General features: G+C 44.4%; 1 protein-coding gene across 1 annotated transcript; it reads right to left on the bottom strand.

Annotated features, from left to right (window-relative positions):
* Positions 1–1,875: 1,875 nt before the first annotated feature.
* On the bottom strand, positions 1,876–6,279 carry IL6 (interleukin 6). The gene is made up of 5 exons (XM_043589072.1): positions 6,109–6,279; positions 5,766–5,944; positions 4,552–4,665; positions 3,690–3,836; positions 1,876–2,477 (listed from the first exon to the last, which is right to left on the bottom strand). The coding sequence occupies exons 1-5, from the start codon at positions 6,200–6,202 to the stop codon at positions 2,310–2,312; spliced, it is 702 nt and encodes a 233-aa protein (XP_043445007.1). The 5' UTR covers positions 6,203–6,279; the 3' UTR covers positions 1,876–2,309.
* Between the last annotated feature and the right edge of the window lie 7,194 nt (positions 6,280–13,473).

The following is a 13,473-nucleotide window of genomic DNA, read 5'->3' as shown; positions in this document are numbered from 1 at the left end:
ATCCTAATTCAGGGTATTGTCATCTCTTCCATGGACTAATGATGTTCCTCCAATATCCTCTTTCAGCCCCTTTTCTATCTATTCTCCATACTACAACTCTTATATGTCCTACTACTTAAAATCTGTCAGCACATTCTTACCACATAGGGCTTCTGATGCTGTCAGTGATCTGGCCCTAGCCTTACGCCACCCCTGCCAACTCCCAACCTTTTAACCACCCTCCTTATTCTTTCTGTACTGGACATAATGTAATTCTCAGTGTCTTAATCACAGTGTGCTCTTTGTTGATTCAGATTTTTGCACGTGCTGTTCCCTTTGTCAGGAGTGTACTTCCCACCATTCTTGGGCTGACTAACTCATTACTGCATATCTTTTACATCTCAGTCAAAACCTCTCCCTAAGACTCCATGACTGCCCTCCCCAGGCTTAGGTTCCCCTGCTATTGGTGCCCCCTGTATGTGAGGTTCTCAGCAGACCTCACATTTCTCTTTTGTAAACCTCATCACAGTTACATTCTTTGCTCAATATCTGTCTTCCATGCCATAGTATAAACCACATCAAGGCTGGGGCTGCATCTAGCTTGCTCACCTCAGCATCCGTGACATTGCCTGACTTCTACATGATGCTCAACACATTTTTGTTTGAAGAATGGATGCATTCAACTGCCATTTCTCTTTGTTCTTTGATTTGGCTCCCATTTTGGGAAACCCACTGGTTTCTAGAAATCAGAATATGTGTCTCTTTTCTTGCTTGGCTCCTCTCAGTTCTTGGCTCTGTGGACTTCCCCTTATTCAGCAGGAGTCTTCCCCTGGAGGAAGAAGTCTATGTTAGTTAGAGTGGGAAAAGCTTTATTAGAAGGCAGACCTTTCATCTTCCTGGGGCTGAAAAGGGGAAATCTTTACTAAACTCCCAACATAGCGTTAAGGTAGGATAGAGGGGCTATGTACAGATTGCCTCTCTTATCACCTCTCAAAGGGGGCGAGGAGAGAGAGCATGCAAAGAATATTGTTGGTGGGAAAGCAAATGGATATAGATATATATGTACTGATTATTCATTGCCTCCTCTAGAAGTTCTTAGAATATTTCTGCCTAGCTCTTGCTATTTTTCTTGAAGATGAAGATACATAAAGACAGTATTTGTAGTTTTTCCACTCACTGACCAACAGTATCTGTCCCCCCAAATTGAGATATCTTATATTTGATCATTTATGTATGGTTTCTTCATTTAACAAATATTTATTGGGGCCTCCTATGTTCAGTTTCTGGGCCATTGGCTCAGAATGCCAAGATGAATATAATAGAGTCTACCTTCTTGAGGAAAGAAGGCTGGCTGGAAAGAAAACTCAATCAGTTTTAAGATGTCATACAATGTGATAGGTGCTATGATAGACAGGTACGTGCAATGTTTAAGGAACCTAGAGGAGGGAGGCAGAGCTTCTGATCATTATTTAGAAGTGCACATTGCTAGATCTTATACAATGGTTATGCCCTTTCCAAGGCTTTTGATTGTATCTTTAAATGTATTTCCTGTATTAACATGTCTTGGGATTTTCTACATCTTTCAAACTGTTGCCTAGGAAGTTAAGACTAAGGGGCCTGGAGAGAATTAGACCTGGATTTAAAATCTGAGCCTGAGTCCTATCTTGCAGCTGGGTGACTTAGAGAAATCACTTACTCTCCCACATCCATAAAAGAGTGTACACGTGCTAGGATTAAATATCACAGATGCAACACATTTAGCGCATGCCTGACATGCAGTAGGTTCTCTGTTATATCTTTCTCCAGGTGATTGTAGCTCTTTTTGGGTGGTGGTGGTGCTGGTGACAGAAACCTGTTTCTATTCAGCTTCACGGGACACACAGAGGCTCAGTTGTCGATTTTTTTTAAAAAGCAGTTTATTGGTATAAAAACAATTTAAACATTATATAAATACAATATAAATATTCCTTTTAAAAATATGTATAAGTTAGCCACGTATTTGAGGTAAACCTACACATTCCAAGCAATGATCTGGCTCTGAAACGTCGAGGATATTCCAGCTGTGTAGCCATTTTATGTTATCTTTTTCAAAATGAATACATAAAATATTTCAAGTGGCACTTCATAAAAAATATAAATATCTGCTCCTTATATAAATTAACTCAACATCACATATTTAAATATCAATAAATTAAAAATAATTAAAATAGTGTCCTAACGCTCATACTTTTCGTTCTTCACAGAGAACAACATCAGTTACATGCCCAGTGGACAGGTTTCTGACCAGAGAAAGGAATGCCCGTGAACTACAGCAATCTTAGATGCCCAGGTTACATTATCCGAACAGCCCTGAGGCTGAACTGAAGGAAGTCCTCCAGCCTTCGCAGGGTGAGGTGAATTGTTGTGTGCCTCAGCCACTCTTCCTGTGACTGCAGCTTAGCCTGCAGGCCAACTTCTACGGTTGGGACAGGGATGGTTACCTCATCCTGATTCTTTCCCTGAAGGGAAAAGAAAGCAAAAAGAACTATTTAAGTATTGAACAAATCCTTTGCAGTGGCGGGATGCTCTGTGCTGTGGGAAGACGTTCAAATTCGGGGTGAAGGAGACTGGGTGGGGCTGCCTGCCCTGGCTCGCCCAGGTAGGGGGAGGTGGCTCTCCCCTGAGCCCACCTGAGCCCATCCTGCATGCAGCCCTTTCATGGCGACTGAATCCTACTCCCCACTTTGCTAATCTATGTCTATTAGACCATGAGCATCTCGAGGGCGGCCATGGTGTCTTGTCTTCCCTTATGCTAAACAGTGCCTGGCACAAAGCCCCATCCATCTGCCATCTATTGAGGGTCCACTGGTCTGTGGTGTAAGGGGGACTGGGAAGCACCTTTCCACAGACCCACTGACATGAGGCTGAGTAGTTGTGGGAGGGCTTACACCTCCAGGTGTGGTTCTAGAGCACGGCAGCATGGGCATCCCCTGGAACTTGTTAGAGATGCGAGTCTCAGCTCTCCCCCCAGACCTGTTGGATCAGACCCTGTGCTGTGACAAGATTCCTGGGGATTTGGTGTGTGTTTTAAAGTGGGAGAAGCACCGGTTTAAGGCAAACAGCTAGAAAAGGCAGTGGCAGTATCAACACCCATGTGCCTGCTTCTCTGTCTAGTGCGCTTTGTTTGGCTCATCCACATGCTGTGCCATCAAGCCTCCATTAGGTGGCATTTGAATGGCTAGCTGGTAGTGACCAAGGCCTTTGGTACCTGCTCTTCTAGCCTTTAAATGTTTTTCTGCATTAACTCTTCCAGCAAAAAGTAAGGGGAAAGAGTTGAAACTACCCCAGTGACAAGAATATCAGTTGGCAATAATTAAAATATTAAAATAATTTTTATGCCCTCTGTTCTTTGTTATTAGAGATCACTGAGCAGGATTGGATGTGCTTCCTTCTGCCTCTACAGATTTTTTTTTTCTTATATCTTAAGCCATTATAGTAGAAGTTGATGTTAAAATCTCATTTAACAGTTTTAAATATAGTTATTAATGTCTTTTGCAGAAGAGAACCGAAAGAAAAAACAAAAAGTTTCAACTATCAGAAAATCTTCCTTAGATCCTTTCCTCTACATGTGGCCATCTCTTTTGAGTTGGCTTTGCATTCCCAAGTTGTCTAGGCTCCTTTCTTTGAGCCTGTGTTCCTCGCACCAAGGGAGGGGATGAGGAAATGCTCACCTTACGCTTCAGCATCTGGAGCAGGACGTTAGTACTGGTGTACACAGACTTGGCATTTTCCTTATCACCCTCATACTTGTCCTGGAGGAATTTCAGGTATATCTGAAACTCCTGAAGACCAGTAGTGATTCTTGTCAGGCAGGTCTCCTAAGAGAAAAGATGGGGAAATCAGCTATTGCTAGGAAGGTATAATCAATTTAAAAAGTTAAAATCGCTATAATTCAGCTACTTCTCCCTCTGCTCCTCCAAGGAACTTCAAACACCCTTTAGCATTGTATTTTGAGACATCAGACAGCATCAGCTGCCCCATTTTAAATATCTGGACAGAGACACTACTTAATCAGTTTTACCCAAAACCTGATAGATGCTGGAATGTGGCAAAGGGGTCTTTCTCTGATTCTCCCCTTAATACTCTTCCTTCTGGCTGCACTCCTGTCCTTGTCAATATTGGGCTGAACCTCCTTTTATGGAATAATCAGAAGTCAGTGCAGGATATCCCACTGTCTGGAAGGAAGAGGGTGTAGAGAGTGACCTCTACACAGAGTGCAGACTGGGATCCTGCTAACAGCAGGCAACGAAGAGAAGGACAACTTTACCCAGGATGGATTAGCTAAACCTACTGGGGTTTCTAACATTTGATGGCCGCAGAAATCCCAATACAGAAGGGCTATCTCTAACCATTGCATTCAAAAGTAAGCTGCCTTCAGAGAGATTCAAGTTGGCTTCCTTGTGAAATTTACATGATGTTCTTTACATTTATCCCCTTTGTTTTCTGCCTAGTCTATATGCATACAGACACTGCATATCAGAGGGAGAACTTTTGACTAAGGAATAGTTAAAAGTGAATGTGATGTGTTCATACCTGATTGAACCCAGATTGGAAGCATCCATCTTTTTCTTCCAGTTTCGGAAGATTTAGGTTGTTTTCTGCCAGTGCCTCCTTGCTGTCCTCACATTTGTTATAGTTGTCACACATCTGGGGAGGAATACCAGAACTGTTGTCAAAGAAGTGCCCCCAAAACAAACACCACTAGAGGGCCGATTCATGTTTTACCCAGGCAGGAAGGCCTCTAAGAGAATGAAGTCACACCACATCAGCATCCAGGCAAGCCAGGTCTCGTGAAGATGGGCACACTTGGGCTCATTTCTGGGCACCTATGACTTCACACTTGTTGCCTATTCTGAGTCTTGGTGTCCTTATCTCTCCAAATTGGGGATAATGAAACTCCTCCTTTGTAAGTTTTTTGTGAAGATGAGGCATACTATTTACATAAAGTGCATGGCACATAGTAGGTAGTCAATAAATGACAGCAATTTTGATGATAATTGGGTGAATGTAATTTGAGCCCCAATTTTCCAGCTAGAAGGACCTTTGAGATCATCTAGTCCAATTCCAAAATTTTACAAATGGGGCCCAGAGGTGGTAGGGAATTTGCCAAAGATCACAAAACTGGCTCAGCAGAACCAGAACTAGATTTGGTTCAGGACTCCCAATACCCCCTCCTGTGCTCTTTCCTTTCTACCAGACAGAGCCAAACTACCTTACCTTTAAAGCTTTGGAGCTGCTTTAACCTACTGATGATTTTGCCACTTTGGTGGGCTGTCAAGTATGCATCTTATATGCTGGAATGACTCTGGGGAATCCCTAACCACTGAGCTTCCATAACCTAAAAGTTTTGTGATTTTTGTGAGAAGCTCAACATTTATTTCAGGTGGCACTCTGCCAATGCTTCCAAAGTGCAAGAGAGACAAAGAAAATTGGTAGACATTATTTTTTGGTTAGGGAAAAGGAAGTCCTGAGAGGCAGTGACACCCAGCCCATGCCAAGTATGGAGCTGGGAATGGGCCAAGGGGCATGGATTTCAACCCCAGTGTGTGTTTTCCAGGAGGGAAAGGAACTCCCTGAGACCAGCAGCAGAGGAGAAATACAGAAGACGTCTGCCCCTTTGGCCTGAAATCTAAACTGCCCCAGAACCCAGCAAAGACCTCCCAGTGCAGGAGCCCTTGTCCACATCCAGGACCCAGGAGGTGAATGCCCACACAGGCCCTTTATCACCCTCAGTTGAGCCTACCCACCTCCTTTTTCAGTGCAGAGATTTTGCCGAGGATGTACTTAATGAGTTCTTCCATTTTGTCTGCAGAGGTGAGTGGTAGTCTATTTGAGGTGGCATCTCCTCCCAGGGATCCCGGGGTAGGGAAAGCAGTAGCCACCACCAGGAGCAGCCCCAGGGAGAAGGCAAGTGGACTGAAGGCGCCTGTACCGGAGGGAAGGGAGAACAGCCAGTGAACAGACCGCACAGCTGGGGGAGCTCTGCTGCTGGCTGTTGGCTGCCTGCCAGCCCTCCCAGCAGACACACACCCCTCCCTCAGCCGGCCCGGCTGCCAGGCAGTTCCAGGGCTAGGGATTTCCTTCACTTACTTGTGGAGAGGAAGGTCATAGCTGGAGTCCCGGAGGGCAGATGGAGCTCTCTTTCGTTCCTGGTGGGCTCGAGGGCAGAATGAGCCTCAGACATCCCCAGTCTTATATTTATTGGGGCTTGAGACTCTAATATTGAGACTCATGGGAAAATCCCACATTTGATAAATCTCTGTTGGAGGGTGGGGGTGGGGCCAGAGCGGGTGGGGCTGATTGGAAACCTTATTAAGATTGTGCAATGTGACGTCCTTTAGCATCACAGGAATCACAACTGGGGGGGGGGGGGCGGAAAGTGCCGCTTAGGTCATACCAAGCTAGCCTAAGAGGCAGGATCACTCTTCCTTTACTTTCTTTTCTGTTTTTTGTTTTTATTTTTTTAATTTTATTTATTTATTTATTTATTTTTTAGTGACTCAGCATTTTGGCATGTCTTAAGAAGGAAAGGAAAGTTGAAGTCATGCACAAAGTTTTACAGGAGGGGGGGCAAAAAGCTAAGGCTGACTATGATTTAAGAAATGCTCTCATTACCAGATTAACAGGCTAGGATTTAGTATTCCATTTAATTCATAGTCATAAAAACCTAAGACGTTTTGACCTGAGCTTCCTCAGACCACACCATAGCCCACTAGCTTGGGGTTACAAGTAAGATGCTACTAACAGCGAGCCATCTGCAGGACTTTCCTCTCTTTGCTGGCTTTCTCTGTGACCAGCTGTTGCAGAACTGCCTGACTGCCCCCAAATCTCGTGCAGTTGTCTCTAGGGGTTTCCAGACGTGGTGTGAGGTGCACACATAAATGACTCCTCTGTGCCACGATGTGGCATCTGCCAGTTTCTTTCTCACCTCTTCCAGCCCACTTCAGCCAGCTCAGCCTCAGCCCTGCTCTCTCCCTAGTGGCCCCTTGGAGACCCTCCCAGTGAACACTTTGATCTCTCTGCCGAGGGGTTTGTCTTGTGCTGCTAGTGCTGTCCCCACTGCTGGTCAGAGGGTGATCCTGCTCCTCAGGGCTCTCTCCCTGAGGAGACCAGGTGGGTATTGTCTCTGCTGGAGCCCTCAAGTTAGCAACGCCCACTTGGTTCAGAGCAGAAGTGGCAAGAATACTACTCACCTCTTTGACATGTCAAAGGAGGACCTTGTGAAATTTTCTAGAGCTTGTGTTCATCGCTCCCTCCTTCGTAGGACTGGTTTTGAGTCCAGAGGTAGCTGGGAAGAAATCTCCTAACACAGACTTGGGCTCTCAGGCTCTGAATCATGCTTTGCCTCCAGCGCCCCAGGCTACCTTACTGGGTTGAGCTTGTATAGTTTGTACAGGTTCCCTCAGCCCTTATAATGACGTCTCTTGCAGGAGGGTCCTTGGTCTCATGCAAATGAACTCTAGACCAGGCTGCCTTACTAGTCTCCCAGACACCCAGGCAGCTCTGAAGATTGGCTCCAGGTTGAAACTAGGACCCTTGTACAGCACCAAAAAAAAAAAAAAAAAAAAAGAAGAAGAAAGAAATATTTACAAAACACAGTGTTATCACAATCAGCTTCTTTGCAAAGATCTCATCAGGATTGCTAAAACAAGGACCTCTGCTACAGTATTTAAAACATAAATTGATTTACTCAAGTTTTGTTTTGTGAAAAACACTTTAGGACCCGCCTGGTTGGGGAAAGTGAGGTCATTCATTCTTTCACTGACTTTCTAAATGGAGGCAGGTCCTGTGGCCGTAGGGGGCGGGGGTTGTCCGAAAATGAAAATGGGAGAGGATGGTTAGTTGAATGTTTTCGCTTTTACTGTTCTTGGGTATTGAGCAACTCAGACACCCCCAGCCGAGTCCTCTCTTCTGCAATGAATGAACCCACCTCCCCTGCCCACCCTGTGATACATGCAATAGGCCTCTGTAGCATGGGATTGCTTTTTCTCATATATCTATCTTTTAGAAAACATGACTCAGTAGATTTCAAATACCTAGTGACTCAACGACAACATACGGTATTTCTTTTCAGTTAAAAGTTTTTAAAGTAGGAAGTACACATACATGGTAAAATGTTCAAACAGGACGTCAGGGCATACAGGGAAAAGTAAGTCTCCTTCCTTTCCAGCTCCTCTCCTTAGAGGTAGCTTCTGACCCACAGTATTTTCACCTAAATCCTCTGTTACCCTAATCTGGGTGAGGTTTTCTTGGCTACCTAGGGACTCACCTCTGTATTTACACGATTGGTTTATACACTGCACGCACACGCATACACATTTGTATGCAAATATCCACACACTTTAATTTCCCATTGTGTGGATGCCACCCAGGCAGTTCTCTATATCATAGAGTACAGACTTTTGAGTCGTACAGCATAGGTTTAAAGCCCAACTCTGCCACTTGTGGTATGACCTTGGCTAAGTTACCCGAAGGATCTGTCCCCTTGTTTGTCCATCTGATAAAGCTGGGATAATAGCAGTTCTTCCCATACAGCTGTTGTGAAGACTGAAGGAGATGACATGTGAAAAATCCCTGGCACATAGGAAGGAAGCCGAAAACATGTGCTCTTTGTAACATTCTGTGGCTCAGGGTCTCTGCGTTGGAGAGCTCCTTCAGCCCAGTTCTGTCAGCCCACACTGTCCTGCCTGTGAGGGAGGCTATGAACGAGCCAGGCTACTGTGCCAGTGATCAGCTGGTCTCCCAGTCATTTTTCCTCCAAAGAAATGACATTCTGTATTTTGTTGAAAACACCTTATGGCAAAAGTGAAAAATGCAGGAAAAAAAAGTGGTTTCCCCTCTTTTTTTGAGAACATTAGGATCCCCAAACCTGATCTCTCAATTTAAATATTGAGCCCAGCTGTGTTTTTCTCCTACACCATTTCCAAGGCTTGCTGCCAAGTGTTTTTTTATGACAGGAGCCCTCAGCCTTCCCTGTCCATGGCCCTCATCATTATTCAAAGTCTGGAAAGTGGGAAGACCCTGCAAGGGTGAGGAGATCAGATCTTGTGCTTCCGGCAGCCAGGAAAGAGCAAGTTGTGTGGAGGTGAGAATGCATGTGTGTGGAGAGGTTGGAGGATGCTGCCTGCCACTTTGCATATTGTTAGCCTCTAGGATCTATATTAGTGTCAATGCCATGGGCTGGCATTTGCTTGTGGGAGAGATGGGCTCTTTTTTGCTCCACAACATTAACACAACATCTGTAACTCCACCATGATAGCTTCCTTTCTTTGGATCTCAATGGATCTTCCACTTGGAGAGCTCATGCATCTTATTTTAACATGTACAAATGACCAGGAAAGGCCATGCTGTCAGCATTTATTAACTAATAACCTCAGTGGCTGCATTGCTCCACTGCTGATTTAAAGTAGCTGCCAGCTGAGACCAAGAGAGATAGGACAAATGGGAACATATAGGCAAGTAGAAGAGAAACCAAGTAGCTCTGCATCCTTTTCCACCTTATCCAGGCAAGCTAGTCCTGTCTGTGCCCCCCTCAGAATTACTGCCCATGACTGCTTTCCTACATGCTGTTGGGGTTCAGTTCAGAGAGTTCATCAATGCATTCAAGGTGAGGGAGACAAAGTAACTTCCATTTGGTCTTAGGCTCTCAAGAGAAGAGCTGTTCTCCACATCTCATAGGTTAAAATGTGGTATTGTGCTCTCTTCTTTATTCCAGGTATTGGGGGTGGGTGGGTCTGTAATTTTAGCGGGAGGGAGTATCCCAAGAAAAAAAGAGAAGTCACTGAGTACTAGGAACTTGCAGTTGCTGTCAGAATGTAGTTTCACTTGTCACTAAGTCGTAAAAGGTTTGCAAACTGAAACAGTGAGTTATTTAACAGCTCCTCCGGGATTGAGTCCGGCTGAGCAGACTCCAGGCCTGTAGGACTCTGGGAAATGTGTGTTTTAGGAAAAGTAGTCATATTATGTGGAGAGAGAATATTAGGGACATGTGGTATGTCTCCTTGGAAAGGGCTGGCTGATCTTGGAGGACAGCCAAGCCTAGAGACCAGAGCTCTGGACAGTTCCCAGCCTGGCCCAGTCTCAGTCCTATCCTTTGCTGTCTTAACTCTGATGCCCAGTTGTAGCTCCTGGTGACTTTCTAGTCTGGCCTTAGCTTTTCTAAGGGTAAAGACATGCTGGGGTTGTGTCTAGTTCTGCTGAACCCAAGAAAAAGGCACATTGGCCTGCTGGGTTCCTGCTGCCTAACTGCACATGGTGGCCAATGAGGAGGCCCTCATTGTTTTGCCTTGTTACCTTCCCCTACCAAAGTGGAAAATCCCAGGCATTTTAGGAGGGAAGTGGACTCTCTTGGGGCAACAATGTAGACTCCCCTTGCCTTGGGGACCGCCCCCCTCATCACATCCCTTTTCCTTTGGTCTTCAAACCTGGAAGAGAGTGCTTGGAATCTGCAGATGTTAATAAGCCAGCTGCTCTGAAGCTGGTTTGGTGATGAGAACTTGCTTTGCTGATCCTGAAGGAGCCCCACTGGCCTCGCGCTGCAGGGCTGGGGAGGTCACTCAGGCTCAGTTTCAGTGTTCCATCTCTTCTCCATCTGTGGGGTAGGTCTTCTGTGTTGGTGGCTGCTGGTTCTGCTTTACAATTAGGAAACTTCATCATGTCAGAAAGGAGCACAGAGTTAATTTATTCTCACGAGTCATTTGAACCATCTTTGGTTTCTCTAAAGGTCTCAGTTCTCTTGAGTTCAGTGTCATAGGCAGAAACTCAGCATGCAAAAGCATTGGTTGGTTTCTTCTACTCTTTCCCTCAAAATTAAGGTACTAAGAACCCATTTGAAAGCATCACATGTAACGGTAAGACCAGGGGATTCTGCTGGGCTGGCTATGACGTTTTTCATCTCCTTTTCCTGCCCTTTTGGCTACTTTTTTACTAAAAAGAAAGTGTCTTTGTATTTCCAAACTAAGCCTCATGTATGTTCTACTTAGCAAGCTGAATCTATGAAGGTAGGAAAGGTCTCTCTAGTTCTTGTGGTGGAATAATTTCCATGAATACACCTTGGACATATTGAACACTCCGTAGTTCTGAGACATTGGGGTTTATTATTCTGAAGAAGGGTCCACCTGGATTAATTAAACTTATCACAGAAGAATTCAGATCCAGGTAAGCAGGTCAAATAATCACAGGTGATTTCTGTTGAGTTGTTGAGTTCTATATAACTATGTATGAGTGTGGTTGTATACAGGGAATAGCTGAAGCCTTGACCTGAAGACCATGGCTGTGGCTCCAGGGAATGCTTCCCTCACTGTGAGGGCTGGCCTTAGATGCCTGGGTTCCCAGAAAGCTGGCTGGTAGTCTGCTGTCACTTTGGTCTTTCACTTTGGTCTGCTGGACCTGTAGCTCCTCCTGTGGGTCTCCATAGTGGTCTGGGTCTGAGCAGCAGTATTGTGTTCCCCAAGGGCTCTGTGGGATGATGGCCCTATGTCTCCCATCCTGGAGGCCATGTTTCTTTTGTGCTATTTTACTACAGGTGAAAGGTATTGTCAGGAGGGAAGGCATGGCCTGTTGCATTAGTCAACTTGGCAAGTGATCAAGATGCATGGAAATGGTTTCCTCCACTCTGGCATTTGAAATTGTCTTCTTGGGAGCTGATGAGCTTTTAAAAGGAGAGCATGCATTCCCATAGATTTGTTTGGGGCCTTGGAACCTAAGCAATTGCTACTAACGGCCTCAGCTTTTCTTGTCCTTCAGGACGATTGGCAAAGAGGCTGTAATATATACTCCTTTCTCTGTGGTAAGTTTGTTGACTCAGGCCCCAGTAAAGCTATTGAAGGCAGCAGGTATATAATACAGACTGGGGCAGGTCAGGTGTGAGAAGAAATTTGGGTTCTGGGTTCACAGTATCCAGCTGATACTGTGTGGCCACTCTTTTGACCAAGTTTGTGAAGACCACTCTGGCCTTCTTGACTTGTCTTAGATTGCAGAATTTAGAAGGAGGTTGGGGCTTTTTGCTGCTAGCAAAAACTTTTGTCTGAATATAAGATTTTCATGAATTAGGCTTGTCTTTTCATTGCATTACTGAATCTTTGGTTTCTTGTGTTTCTTCAGTGTCACTGCTGGAAGATATGGGCATTGGGATAATGAATAATGGGAGGATTTGGGATGAAGTGCCCTCCCACCTCAGGGACCCATTAGAGGGACGCTCTCTAAATTTCCTTCTAGCTCCAGCATTCAGTGATTCTATAGATCTTCACTAGCCATACCTAATAATCCAGAGCCTATTCTTCATGAAACTATAGAAGCAGGATACTCTACATTAGGAAATAGTTCTTGGAAATCCAAAAGAACTATTGGCTGCTTGGGGTGCCGCCCATTTTGACATGCCTAGGATCATGGAGGCCATGGGCAGAATAAACCAATTTGGAAGATGTCGAAGGCCCAGACTTTCAATGCAAGGAGGTAGCAGACTTATTAGTTATCATACAAGCAGAAACAGATCAATATTCAAAATTTTAATTATTTTTAACTTAAAAAATTGCACATGTAATACATGTTCAATGTTGAAAATTGAGAAAATAGAGGAAGGCAAAAAGAGAAAAAATTGCAAAATAATCTTCTCACTGAGTGGTAGTCATTGTTATCATTAGGTTGCAATCATCCTTGCTACCTTTCTATGTAGCTATATATATGTTAACATATGGGAAATAGAAAAATACCGTGCATAGTGTGTTATCGGCTTTTCTTTTCAATACTACTTTATGGGCAATTCTCCAAGTAGGGGTGATGTAAATAATGGCTGTTGAGAAACCATCTCAGAGTAAGACCAGGATGAAGCTCAGGTAGAGATGTGTTGGGGCTGGCCAGTTCAGCTCAAGAGAGCCAACTGTACTCCTTTCTTCCCAACTCTGCATCCAGTGATTTCCTTTGGTAGCTTCATATTAGACAAGGTGGGAGTGTTTACACAATGGAAATTGGCAAATGCTACACACTATGCCCCCCCACCCCAAAACTAGTTGTTAAACATCTTCCAGCACACCAGTGGGCCCAAGGGAATACATGGATATTTTGGAGGCAAAAATCAATGCAATCCAGAGATTGGTTATTATATGTGTACTATTTAGGGAATGTAGGAAAAGCATATATCAAAGGCATTATTTGATCTTACACTTCAAAAGCAATTAGCCATAAAGCTTTTTTTTTTTTTTTTTTTTAAGGAAAGAAATAGTTTTGGTCAAAGTGTGCTGCTGCAATGTCCCAAAAATGAAGGAAGCAGTTTCTATAAACGTATAGGCACCGACTATCAGCTGAGTTTGGGGGAGTCAGGATGTGCGCAGGGCAGAATTTCTGTTCTACAGAATTAGATGCCCTTGAGTTTCCCTAGCCAGATACCAACTCATGCCAGTAGATCAGTTCTTGAGCCATGGCCAAGTGATGGACAGGATATTTGTCACAGTGAGAGAA

This window comes from Prionailurus bengalensis, chromosome A2, assembly GCF_016509475.1.
Source record: "Prionailurus bengalensis isolate Pbe53 chromosome A2, Fcat_Pben_1.1_paternal_pri, whole genome shotgun sequence".
Taxonomy (NCBI): Eukaryota; Metazoa; Chordata; class Mammalia; order Carnivora; family Felidae; genus Prionailurus; species Prionailurus bengalensis.
The sequence above is the reverse complement of the archived record's forward strand: the minus strand, read 5'-3'. Positions and strand labels throughout refer to the sequence as shown.